The 13,150-nt window shown below is 43.1% G+C and overlaps 1 protein-coding gene across 1 annotated transcript in view; it reads right to left on the bottom strand.

The window, feature by feature from the left end:
• The window catches only part of Dcbld2 (discoidin, CUB and LCCL domain containing 2), a 59,814-nt gene extending 46,959 nt beyond the window's left edge, over nt 1-12,855 (bottom strand). Inside the window, exon 1 of the mRNA XM_051150086.1 lies at nt 12,660-12,855. Within this exon, the coding sequence (XP_051006043.1) occupies nt 12,660-12,855 (196 nt within the window). The remainder of the gene's footprint in view (nt 1-12,659) is intronic.
• Between the last annotated feature and the right edge of the window lie 295 nt (nt 12,856-13,150).

Here is a 13,150-nt window from a genome sequence, read left to right as displayed (position 1 = left end):
ACATTTTCAACCCTTGCTTTCATTCATGCATGAGAGCTGGGCATAGTGAATTAATGACATAAAAAAGTTAGAAGAGAAAAAAGTATATATGGATGTGAAATACACCCACTTGTTTTTACAATAAAACAGGCTTTTACACATTCAAAAAACAAAAACAAAACCCTATAATTTCTTCCCAAAGCTATCATCAAAACACCTTGACTCTCTCTCCTGGATATCATCTAAGTAAAATCGTAAGGCTATAAAAACCTTCACTGTAAAAATAAACAACTGAAATATAAGTAACTTTTGAATTATCATTAACATTTTCCTTTAGAAAGGAAAATACAATGACCCTAAAACAATTTCTAACATTTGAAATTATCCTGTGATGCCTGGAAGTGTTTCAATATTAAAAAAAAATTCCTCAGTAATTAAATACTTCAAAATATGTTATTTTTGATATGCAGAAGTGAAAGTAGCGACTAGGAAGTGTCAAGGAATTCCAAAAGTCAAGAATCACCTGCCAACAACCTGCTCAGGACTGTAATGCAGCACCTCAGGTCAAGTGCTCCCAGCAGACTATCACTCACCCTGAGACGGTTATTTTAAAACCAGTGTTAGGGAAGCACAAGCAGAGTGCTCAGAGTCATTTTTTAGATGTCTTTATGAGCCTGCTTAATTTTCAATAAAATGCAAATTGTTTCTTGTCCTTTCCACCATTAAGAATCGTTTAAAGGTAACAAAATAAATAATAGTTGATGAAAAGAAGACTTTCCCATGCACAGGGATGCTGAGAGCAATTAAAATGGAGCTGCCTTTTTCAGAATCCTGGGGGTGGGGAGGGAGGGCATAGCCAACGAGTCTACAGTAGTGCGCCAAGAATGCTCTAAACTATGTGCTGGAGTTCAGCACCCTCTCCGCCCCCAGCAGATGATGTGCACCAGAAACCCAAGTTAAAAGGATGTCTCCAGTCTGCTGCAGTGAACATTCTGGAATGTTTTACATTTCAAGGAGTGATAAATTTAACCCAACTAGATAGAATCTGCCATCACCTGTGTGTTTAGAACAGCCCAGCTCCAAGGGCAGCTAGGCAGAGTGCCTGTACTTCCGAGGCCTGCAGTTGCATGCTTCATGTTGTTTTAAATGAAGAAATACATTTACACTGTGACTCTTGGCACTGTGGCATGCAGATTCCTGATCTGCTATGGTAGCTTTCACAGTGTTTCTCAACCTGTGGGTCAAGAACCCCTGGGGGTCAAACAACCTTTTTGTGGGGGTCACTTAAGACCGTCAGACATATCAGATATTTAGATTACCATCCATAACAGTATTAACACTACAGTTAGGAAGTAGCAACAAGAGTAATTTTATGGTTGGGGATCCAACAAAAGGAGCCGGATATCAAAAAGATGGTGGCATTAGGAAGGTTGAGAACCACTGTCTTAGAGGGTCCACACCTGCAATGTGGAAAACACACCTCACGCTGAAAGGTCCTCATGTTAAATTCAAGTGAAAGAAAAATCGTGTCCTTGTTTTCACTTTAGAAGTAGCAAGGACAATACATGCAGTAAACGTTGAACCCTTACTCAGATCTAGCCAATGGACAGAACATTCTCCACAGTTGAGTGGAGAGTGGGGACTGACTCTGACATGAACTTTGGTGCCCCATATTTGACCACTTCCCCTTGGTAGGGAGGCCTGATGGCACTCAGGGAAAGGATAAGCAGGCTACCAAGATGAGACCTGATAGGCTGTGACCATATGGTGGAGGAGGAGGTCCCCCTCAGTCATAGACATAGAGGAGGGGAATAGGGTGAAAGCTGGAGGGAGGGAGGAACAGGAGGGAGGGAGGAACAGGAGGATACAAGGGATGGGATAACAATTGAGATGTAATCTGAATAAATTAATTAAATAAAAAATTATTAAAAATAAAAAAAAAAAAAAAAAAAAGAAGTAGCAATCAGCTTCCTGGTTATTTTTATGATTCTTAAAACTAAAGTCAATCTATGAAAAACCTGATTCATAAAAATATTTAAAAGTTAAAACCAAAACCTAGGAAATTATCAAGAGGCCATCTAACTTGCTGACAGCAGCAGTTCACCAGGCCCTTTTCCTCCCACACAGCACAACAGTTTTCAGTCATCGCTAATGGAGGGAGGGGGCCATTATGGGCAACTGGAGCACAGGCCGGGAATGCTACTCAAGCACTTCCGGATGAACAGGACAGAGAATAAGCAGCCCCCCAAAACGTGGATGACGCTGAGGGTCAGGAGTACAACTTAGGGCCTCCGCGTGAAAATCTTGCCTTAGTTCTTGGCTGGGTCCATCTGGCCAAAGGGCAATGCTGCTCAACTCACTCAGAGTGCAGCTAAAGGGTGGAGAGTCGTATCTCCCACTTCTCAGCGTTTGAAACAAGTGCATCCTTCATTTTTAAGTTATAGGGGGAAAAGTCTTTTGACTAATCTTCAAACCTCAAATGATGTTCACTGGAGGCTCCGAGCTTCGAGTCTCAGAAGAGAAAGAGGGGAATGCTACATCAGATCAGAGCAACTGTCCGCAGATTCTCAGACTAGCATTGTATACTGGAAAAAAACCCAATGCTCAGTGCCCAGGACACACTATCTACCATCACCCATGACAGAATCAACAAAGTTTAACTACCACAGAAAAGCAAACCCCCAACAACACCCCTAAACCCTTCCATCACTGCAGTCCACACGCTCTGCACAACATTGCGAACTTTGCAAACGCCACCACCATCACTGCCAACTTCCTTCTCCTTGCCTGGATGGTCTCCACTAGACTACGACTGGCCGAAAAGAGTGGACGCCCACTGCTGTGACCTTTTCATTTTGAATGTACTCCGCTTGGGGGAAGAACAGCGGGGTTTGATCAGACTGCTCCGTCGCTGCAGATGTACTTACACGTACGCAGGGGTGACTGAGAGAACAAGCGCTCACTTCCTCTGAAGAACGCAAGGTCAGATGTGTTAAGCCAGGTTACATACAAATTCTGATTCTGCTCCAGGAAAATAACTGAATAATGTTCTTTAACAAGCTTCCCAAAGGAAAACATTGAATATATTCAAATGACCGTAAAACAATGCTACTAGGAATACACACTTATTTCAGGCTGTTGTAAGCAAACTCTATACCAAACGTGGTTCTCAGACAAGTGCTTGCCCTGACGGCGGTCAGGTTAGGCCTCCAGCCACCCTCCTATATTAGCAGTATGGTTATCAATCAACAACACAATGACTGAAATTTAGTAACAGGAGCCCTAGGACTTCTGAAACTGTACCCCTTAGCAATAGAAAACATGAATGCAGGAAACCTGTAGAAATATGCCACAAATTTCATTACAGCTTATGCTTTTGCAGAGCTTTCAAGGATTTTGGTTTTATCAATGAAATGGTGAGTTTGACTACACTTCCTCTAAGTGCTACTTCTGTCATACCGCAGCATGCATCTATGACATAGAAAGAAAAAAACCCACAGCATTTAGTGAATAGGAGAAAGTTCATAAAGAAGAGTTACAACTGTTAATGATACATCCAGTTTTATTTGGCTACAGTGAAGTTTTTACTGTTTTACTCACATTATGTTTTCAGACGAGAAGTACTAGACCAACCATAAAATTACCAGGTCCCCTAAGCTGTATAACTTAATTATAGCTTAATTTCAGTTAATGTTCTTTGTCCCTGGTAACATCCGTGTTCTGAAGTGAACTCTGTCTGACATTAATGTTGGCGGTGTAGTTTTCTTTTAATTGTTGTTCTCGTGTCATAACTTCCACACGACATAGTTACAGTTTTTGTTTTTGGTTTTTCGAGACAGGGTTTCTCTATGTTATCTTGGCTGTCCTGGACTTGCTTGCTTTGTAGACCAGGCTGGACTCAAACTCACAGCGACAGTCACAGTTTTAAATAAGTTTCTAGAGTAGCTTTAGTGCGCAGGCTCTTCACAAAGGGGTGGTTAGAACTGACTAACCTCATCAGACCCATCATCTCCCAGAGCTCGGTTTACAGCCTTTCTTGGTCCTAAACAGTCTGGGTTTAGGCAAATACAAGACAGGATGCTAATGGCCAAACCACGTTTTCTTCCCCCACCCCGATCCCAACTTCTGTTCGCCACCTTCACACACTCTCTCTGGTAATCACGGTTCCTTATTATCCATGGTGTTGCCTTTTCCAGAATGCTAACAGGTGGAAGCACTCCCGGTGCAGTCTTTTCAGACTGGCTTCTTTCACTTAAGCAATTAAGTTTGTGCCTTTTAAAAAATTGCCCAATGGCTCCATTCTCTTTTTTACGTTCTTAATACTAAATATAAGGCAGATATGCATGCAGAGTCAAGGGAAAACTATGGAAAAATAAACAATCCCATCACTCTCTCTCGTGCTTAACTCAACCCTCCATGTGATCTTTACTGTTTACCTTTTATTTGTATTGTTACTTAGTTGTGGGAACTTCATGAGCACTGTATTTACATCCTCCTCTCCCTCCTTTTACAACTCCTCCTATGTCCCCCAGTCTCTCAAAGTCACAACCCTCTTCTTTAGTCATCAGTTGCACAGTGTGTGTATGACACGTGTATGTACAAACAGAGCCTCCTGAGTGCATTTAGTACTGTTCATTTGTGTATGTGTTAGTGAAGCCACACTCACAGACTCTCCAAATTATGGTCACCTACTCGCGGACAAGCCACACCGATGGAGATGGAGATGGAGATGTTTCGCCTCACTCTACTCTAGATGAAGAGCAGCTAGTAACTAAAGACAGCAAGAGTTAAGTCTTTTCCAGGCAAAAGCCCCATTGGTTATCTGAATTAAAAAGAGGTGGGAACTATGCAAATCCTCACTGCCACACACAAAGACTTTACCCAGGACACCACAGTTAAACTATTCAGGATTCTGTAGCAAGCAGAGGTGACCCTGAGGTTAGCTACTGGAGCTAAGCTATGGCTCTGCTGTCTATAAAATGGGGACAGTCAGAGTCCATACTGCACGTGCTGAGAATTGGGTGTTGTATGAGCACAATTTACATTTATGCTTTCACTACACATTTGTGGTGACTTTTCTCATAATAATATAGTAACACTACTAAAAATATATTCAGTTGGCTTTTCCCTTTTTTTGTGTTGCCCCGTTACACTTCGGCTACACTCTAGTTAATTGTCAGGGAGAACAATGGCCCATTACTTCTGAAAATGTATAGCAATTTTCAGAGGCCCAGATGATCTCTGGTCTTCTGAGGATGGTATTACATTCTTGAGAAAAGTCCTCCTGACTAATCATTCTACTCCAACTGAGCAGCTCATTCATGTGGAAACTTCCAGAACTCCCCGTTTTTATCCCAATCCTCAAAGCCTGCTATCTACTTACAAGGTCTTCAGCTTCTGCTCAGCTGTTCCACAGCATTTCACATTCAATATACCCAAGGCTTCAGTGGACGGCTTTTGCATGCCACAGTGGCCCTGTCCATACAGTTTAGAGCAAGTACTTCCCGGACGGTGAGCTCTCCTAGGAACTTCTTGTCTGTCAGCAAATCCCGTTACTGCATTTTAATACAGTTAATTATGTACTTCTTTTGAGACAGGGTTTTTCTGCGTAGCCTTGGCTGTCCTGGACTTGGTTTGTAGACCAGACTGGCCTCGAACTCACAGAGAGAGATCCGCCTGCCTCTGCCTCCCGAGTGCTGGGATTAAAGGCGTATACCACCATGCCCTGCTTTAGTTATACACAGTTATGTCCACTTACCATTGCACCCTGGAGAGCAGGGCGCTCTACTCACACATACAGCCACAGACAGAAATGAGGCACAAAGTCTTCAGCACCCCCTGTACCCCAGAAGCAAACCCTAGATGAAGATGAGAACTTTTGCAGCTCTGCATAAGCTCACCTAAATGTGATTTACACCACAAAGCTCCCAGGACACGTGTATGATTCAATAAGAACTTACTGAAGTGTGTGTGGTGGCGCATGCCACCGTGGTTAGAAGGCTGAGGCACAGAACTGTATAAAGCTTAAAACAGGCACGTGGTAAATAGCTTGCATCAGGCCAGCCAGGGCTACATAGCAAGAACCTGTCACAACACACGAACACAACCACCCTATATACAAAGCTCTCATGTTAAAAAAGAGCACACTAAGAAAGAACACACTCTAAAAATTCTACACTTTTCCACCCTGAGCGGACTGCCTTGTCTATCCAGGACCTTATCCTCCTGGGGACTGTCCGGAAGTTCTGACTAGTTTTAAATGACCTCTTGCCCCCTGTTAGCTGATGGGTCCATGGGTGGGTACTGACTCACCCTGTGCCTACTCACTTTTCCCTCCACTTTTTGTGTTTTGCTTAAGAAGGAAAACCCCAGAATTTCTCCAGTTTAACCCTTTGAATCTTGGGGACTTCCAGCAGTCGTGACCCACTCCACACAGAGAAGCCTGAGAGAGGAAAACAAAGCTGACACTCTGGTTTCTGAAGTGCAGCTGCATGCTCTTCCCTTAGCTTAGCGAGGTGCAGCTCTGCTCTGAAAATTAGCCCAGAATCCTCTAATAAGCTCTCTTCTACAGTCAGCAACACATCTGGATTTCAGTTTCTCTGACCCCAAACCCATCCTCCACCCTCGCCATGCCTCACATCCAGACAGCGAGCTCCTAGTATACAACGTGAACAAGGCAAACAAGAAAGGGCAAGATAAACCAGAATCCAAAGTAATCATAGAGACTGAAGTTCAAGGTCAGATGAGACACATCAAAAGATGTAGGGTCGCAGCAGGAGGGAGGAGCAGCATTAAGGGCTGGGTGGTTTTGTGGCCACTCCCAGGCTAATCATCTGATTTCACCTTGATGTCTGAGTCTTCTACTTGCAGAATTTGACTGCTTTCACTGAGCCAGGGCAGAACTTCAATGAACAGTAAATGAGGTGGGGGATCAGAAGTAGGGAATGGAAAAGGGGGTCTCACACATTTGAAACTGGGAGATTTTAACTGCTAAGCAGTGAAGAGCTTAATTCATTTTATATACTGATTCATTCGCTGAATAACTTGAGAGACAGGTTGAAATCTGTGCAGCTGGTAGATTTTGACCCAGTTACTGAAATATAACTGGAGCTCTTGATCTACTTTTTCCTTCAGGTACGAAGGGAAAAGGCTGTGGCAATTATCACAACCCAACTTTTAAGTACAATCTGAAACAGACGACACAGGCGTTCGTTCAACTTTCTGCCAATGATGTGGGCTGTCACCATTCTTGCGAGCAGCTAACCCAAGAGGAGAAGGTTTTACTAAATTAGCCATGGCTATCTATATTCAGAGTTCCATCCAGTGTGAAAGAGAACTCCCAGAGGCAAGCTACTGCAGCAAAGAGGACTGGTGCTCCTTAGACTGACAGACTCCCAGGCCCTGGACAAGGAAGCAGTAAAGTTCAAGAGAGAGCTCTATTCCCACAGCAATAAGGTAAGTGCCCAAATTCTGGACTCATGGCTGTATGTGGGGATTAGCCAAAAGCCAAAAACATGAAGGACCGACACCCAATAATGTGCTGGGGCAACAGAGTCACAGCAAAAATAGGCTTAATAGAGACATTCTGCATAACAGACACCACAGTAAATATTAGCAGCAGGAAAGTAAATAACACTCAACCCAGCATGGGAAATCTAACCTGGAAACAGGTGTGTGGTGATGCTTACAGAACACTTCCTAAGGACGGTGTCTGCGGGTTTCAAGCATGATTATTAAAAGAAGAAAAGTAAGGGTAGGGGTTCTGAGCACAGGACACTGCTATATAAAGAGATTAGTACAGACACTAAAACAAAATGGTATGAAATTGCTTATTAGTGGAATACAAAGTAGCCCAGTCTCATACCCCAACTATAAAGTGTTGACTGGTGCTGGTATGGGTTGGGATAGAGGCCAAGGGAAGAACCAGTGGCAAATATTGTGTGTGTGTGTTTCACACAAGTATCTGAACAGCATCCTGTGATACATGAGCTGAAGTCACTATGAAGAGCAATGTCCTACACCATGGGATCACAGGTGGCTCGCAGTAACCAGTTAACAGATACCTGTCAAGTGACTAGGCAGAAACAAAGGGCACAGGACTCATGAAGAAGTGATGACAATGACCACAGGCTGAGGCTTGCTACTCATTGGAAGACAGTAGGCTATCATCACCACTTCTCAAACATCTGCCAATCCTGCAAAGCTCAGCAACCTAAAACTATTTCTCAGGAAAGCTGCTTTCCTAGGCATTGTCAAATGGTTCCTTTAGTCTATACCATGGTGCGCACTACTTCATTTAGACATAATTACTTGCTGGGCTTACTTGTAGAGTTTCTGAAAACAGGCTGATGTTTTATCTCTTCTGAATGCCACGGGGTTGCACTGACCCTTGAACAGTCAGTCTCCTGAGAATTATGATGGCTACCCCCAAACTGTGGGTTGATTCAGTACGTGAAATTCAGTTAGAAGTCACCATTGTCACCATCATAAGAGATTTCATTAAAATTAGTTTACTTGAATATTTGTATTTCCCATCCTCTTGAATTATGCCACTTTAGCCCAAGTAGTGATCTGGAAGTGTATCATCATATACTTTACTAAACTAACATCTTGAAGTGAAATTTCTTAAAAAGTCCCTCCTGAATGACAAATAAAATGTAAAAGAAAACACTGAAAAGGCAAGGCTAAGGGGTGTAATAGCTTCACAAAAAGGAATGCCTTGTGATAAAATTTTACACTCTATAATTTGCTTTATTTTATAAACACTTGCCTGTGTTAAAATTACAAAGCTATGTGAATATGTAGAAAAGAAAAAAAAAGATAAAGAGACAATTGTGGATCAATACCATCTAAGATTCTTGCTTTACACAATTATCATTATCTTCTGTAAAATATTTTCTAAGTTATAAGTGAAGCACCATAGCGCAAAATTGTGACAAAGTTATCCAAAACCAAGCCAGGAATCCCCCCTCCCCCATGCCAAAAAAAAAAAAAAAAAAAAAAAGCTAGCTGGTCTCACTTCTCATCACATTATGACTCGTTCTCATCCTAGGCCAGCCTTCCACATCCTTCTAGATAATTAATATCTTTTTATATGTGTTTAATCCAGGTTCACGGTTTCAAGTCTTTTTTTTATATTGCTCTTTAGGACTACAACTACATAAAAGAACCTGTTGAGCCTGAATTAAACACATGCAAACAGAGGGTTCCTACTTCCACATCGTGGTTCTTTTGAAGGATGTGGATGACCTAAGACGCAGTGATTTAGGAAGAGTCATAAAAGACAGCCTCGGAACACAGCCTCATAAAAGAGCCCTGTTTTGGTTTAGTGCAGTGGTCCTCAACCTTCCTAACGCTGAGACCCTTTCATACAGTCCCTCATATTGTGGTGACCCCCAACCATAACATTATTTTCATTGCTACTTCATAACTGTGATTTGTCTATGGTTATGAATATCTGATATGTAAGATATCTGATACGTGACCACTGTGAAAGGGTCGTGTAGCCCCCAAATGGCTCCTGACCCACAGGTTGAGAGTCACTGGTTAGTGGCTGGTAGACAGGTTCTGAGACAGTCTCACAAGGTGGGGTAGCTAACCAGGAAGTCCTGATGCCCATGCTTCAGCAAGAGCTAGGACTGCAAGCTTGTCTGTGTTTCAGTTATGTTTTATCAAACCAAGAGAAGACAGAACATTCTAAAGCAACCTAATATTGATAATTATACATGTTTCTTTGCGGAGAGAAATAAGTTATTCACTTCTGACCATTCAAAAAATACTGTGCTTCCTTTGCACCACACAAGCCAATAAAAGTACTGCTTCCCAGAATACAAAAGTTTTCATGCATAACTACAAGTATTACTGTCTGAGATGATTCTTTCAAAGAATCAACTTGATTTGTTTCATAGGCTATTAAATTGCAAACCCAAATCAATACCCTTGCCAACATGCCATATGAATAGCTATAAACAAACCAGTCTTAATGGGTTTTAAAAATTAATTTTCTGATATTCCATCACGTTCAAGCCACATTCTAGCCCACAAGGCAGACAAATCTTCTGTAATGTAAATGAGGAAGCTGAGCTACTGAGATGGAGTGACCCAAATTCCTGATCATAACATAAACTGGAGACAGAAATTCAATCACAGCAGATTATCAGCTTCTTATTATGGAAAATTTACTGCAGCACCACATGCGCAGTCAGGCTAAGCTCCATTGAATTTAATATTGTTAAAAAGATGTGTATTTTTAAAAAGGTTCTGAAAATGAACTTAAAGACTTAAAACTTAGTATAAAGATTTGAAGATCAATTTACCATGGTAAATTTTAGTCATATATATAAGCTATATCTAGTATAAATATATGAAAATAAGCCAAACCTATTTATAAATTTAAAGACTACTAGTTAGTTATGATACATCATTGTGAAAGAGAATGTTTTTAAAAACTTCATGAATTTTACTCTAAGCCAAACAGAAAGAAAAATCATTTTAAGCAGACAACGTGCTGAGAAAAGGCTATGTATGACATTAATTGGAACAAAGGTAATAGATAGTACTATCACTTCAAAATAGTGTCAGAAAGATTAAAAAGCACATGTGCACTTGAACAGACACAGAACACATTTTTACCTGGGTAGGCTGAGTGGGGAAAAAAGACTTATTCAGTTGAGAAAATTAAAAAGCAATGACCCACAACCCCACTACCAAAAGACAGATGAGACTGTATTATTTCCTTCCAATCTTCCTCCCAAGGCTTCTTGAGAGAGTGTAAGTTCCACCTTGGAACATGGGGGCATTCTCATATTAAACAGTCTGTAGGCGCTCCAGAGACTCACATCTGTGAGGGCATGTCAGCTGACCAGGAAGGAACGTGCTACACTGGCTAAGACAGGCTTCAAAGAAATTTCACTGCAAGAAGCACCAAGGCCCTTTGAGTAAGAGATTTTTTTCAGAAATTAGGGAATCCACCTCTCACACGACTTCTGAATTCTCACCACGCTAGCCCTTCATTTCCCAGCTTAGTAACTCGGGATTAATAACTGATGAATACGGTATGTGGTCCCTTCGTAAAACTGAATTACCAGTTCATTTTCTTAATCTAAGATGTGCATTCTCATATGAACAAGACATTAAATCGATACAAAGGGCTTAAATAAACAAAATGTATCTAGGTTCAAAGAACTAAAAATCATGTCTTTTAAGATCTCTAGTGTTATTTCTATTTGTGTTGATATTTACATAAAATAGATGGGAGACCAATATATGTATACAATGCTGCTGATGATTATTCAAAGTCATTAAAAATAAGATAAGGATGCATGTTATATTAGTCTGGGCATGCAACATCCCAAAAAACAATGGTCTCCTACATAGCTGACTCTATCTGAAGATATGATGCAAATATTTAAACCATTTAGAAATGTGCAAAACACAGTGTGCTTATATGGTGTGCTGCCTCCCCTCATATTCCCTTCTGTATTAAAATATGCTGTATTTATTCAGTCTGCCTCGGTTTCCCTTTGTTGGAAATGTGATAACTATCTCACCCAGCTGTATGTTAAGTGCATTGATTTACACGGACCACTTAGTCCTGGGCCTCTCACACACTAAACATCTGTAGCCATAGAAATCTGTTTCCCCACCATTAGGAAGAAATCTCACGTACAGATGCCAACCTCAGCGGCTTCCACGCTCTAATACAGTAAGTGCTGACTGAAACCTGCCTGCTACACATCTAAACCTTAGGTTGCTCCGTTTAAATGTGGCTATTAAAGGGTACAGTTTACCAAGCACGATTTCCCTTAGAGATTAACTCTCACACGGCCATCAAAGCTGCAGCACCTCAAGGCAAGCCCATAACCTTGAAGATACACTTTACTGACAAAAATGTGCACTCGGCAGGAAGCTTATAAATGAAAATGTAAAAAAAAAAAAAAAAAGCCCTTCTTAGAAATAAGTAACAACACTCCTTATCTTTCCCATTGCAATGCAGTGAGAGAAGCAACGGAAAATGTGTTCAACTACTAATGCCAAATAAAATGTGGTATGCTGCCTGAAAAAGCAACATTGAAACGTTCAGTCCTGTATTATTCTCTTTCCATTGTGATGATTTATAAACCAACAATGTGCACCCTTCTGGAATAAGTTTTCCGAGGATTGTTGATTGGAAAAAAGTTTTGTCACTTTCTGGGAAAGTTTGCCCTTTTGGTAGTGGACCGCTCCCCTGGGTCACTTCTGCGTTTCATCAAGCCAATTTACAAACCTCTGTCCTTCCTCGGTAACGGACAGGTGCTCTGGAGAACGAATTAACAAATGCAAGGCTCTAGAGAGCACTGCAATTGGCTTCATTAGCTTTAGAACCTGGGCGCTATCCCTAAGAACAGTAGTCACTGCCTGTCTTTAATAAGCTCAAGACTCCTTTTAATTTGCTTGGTCCATCAGTCCAGCAGAAGACAAGCAGAGAGGCCTCGGTGTAAGAACCTCACGTGCCTCTTTCAGAGAAATGAATGGCCCTGCGGAAAAGTAAAGCGACACAAACTTGAGACACCGGGCGGCAGAGACCCCACTTGGCAAAGGAGCCTCACCAGTGTTGTGTCGCTGCATCTCTGGGTACATCTGCAGGTTCCTTCAACAGCCAAGAGCCCCAGGAGGCCGACCCCGTGCTGGCCACCACTCACCTTGCTGGGCTCCAGCGTCTTGGAGCAGCAGGAGCAGCAGGAGCAGCAGCCGAGGCCTGGAGGAGGAGTTGCGGCCAGGAGGGAGGGGACAGCCGTCGGCGCTGGGCAGTGCGGCCCGGCCGGTGGCGGCAGGCGCGGCCGGGCCTCGGGGACCCTGCGGACTGCGCGCGGCTCTCAGCGGCGCCCGGCTCGCCATCGCGGCGGCCGGCAATCCGCCCGCATAGTGCGCGCGCCGCGGAGCCCCGTGCGCCCGGGGCCCGCAGCACCCGCCGAGGACCGGACGGCGGCACAGCGCGCCTCTACCCCTCCGCCCTGCTCCCCGCTTACGCTTCGCCGCGCTTCCCGCCCCGAGACCCCCAGGCCGGAGCGCGACGGTCGGGAGGGTAGCACCGGGGGCCCGAGCTGGGACGCGCTCCCGCCGCGCTCGTAGCCCTACCGGCTCGCGGGCAGGCCAGCCCGGCTCCCTCGCCCACCCTCCCGCGCGCGCAGGC

Source organism: Acomys russatus, chromosome 8 (genome assembly GCF_903995435.1).
Source record: "Acomys russatus chromosome 8, mAcoRus1.1, whole genome shotgun sequence".
Taxonomy (NCBI): Eukaryota; Metazoa; Chordata; class Mammalia; order Rodentia; family Muridae; genus Acomys; species Acomys russatus.
The sequence above is the reverse complement of the archived record's forward strand: the minus strand, read 5'-3'. Positions and strand labels throughout refer to the sequence as shown.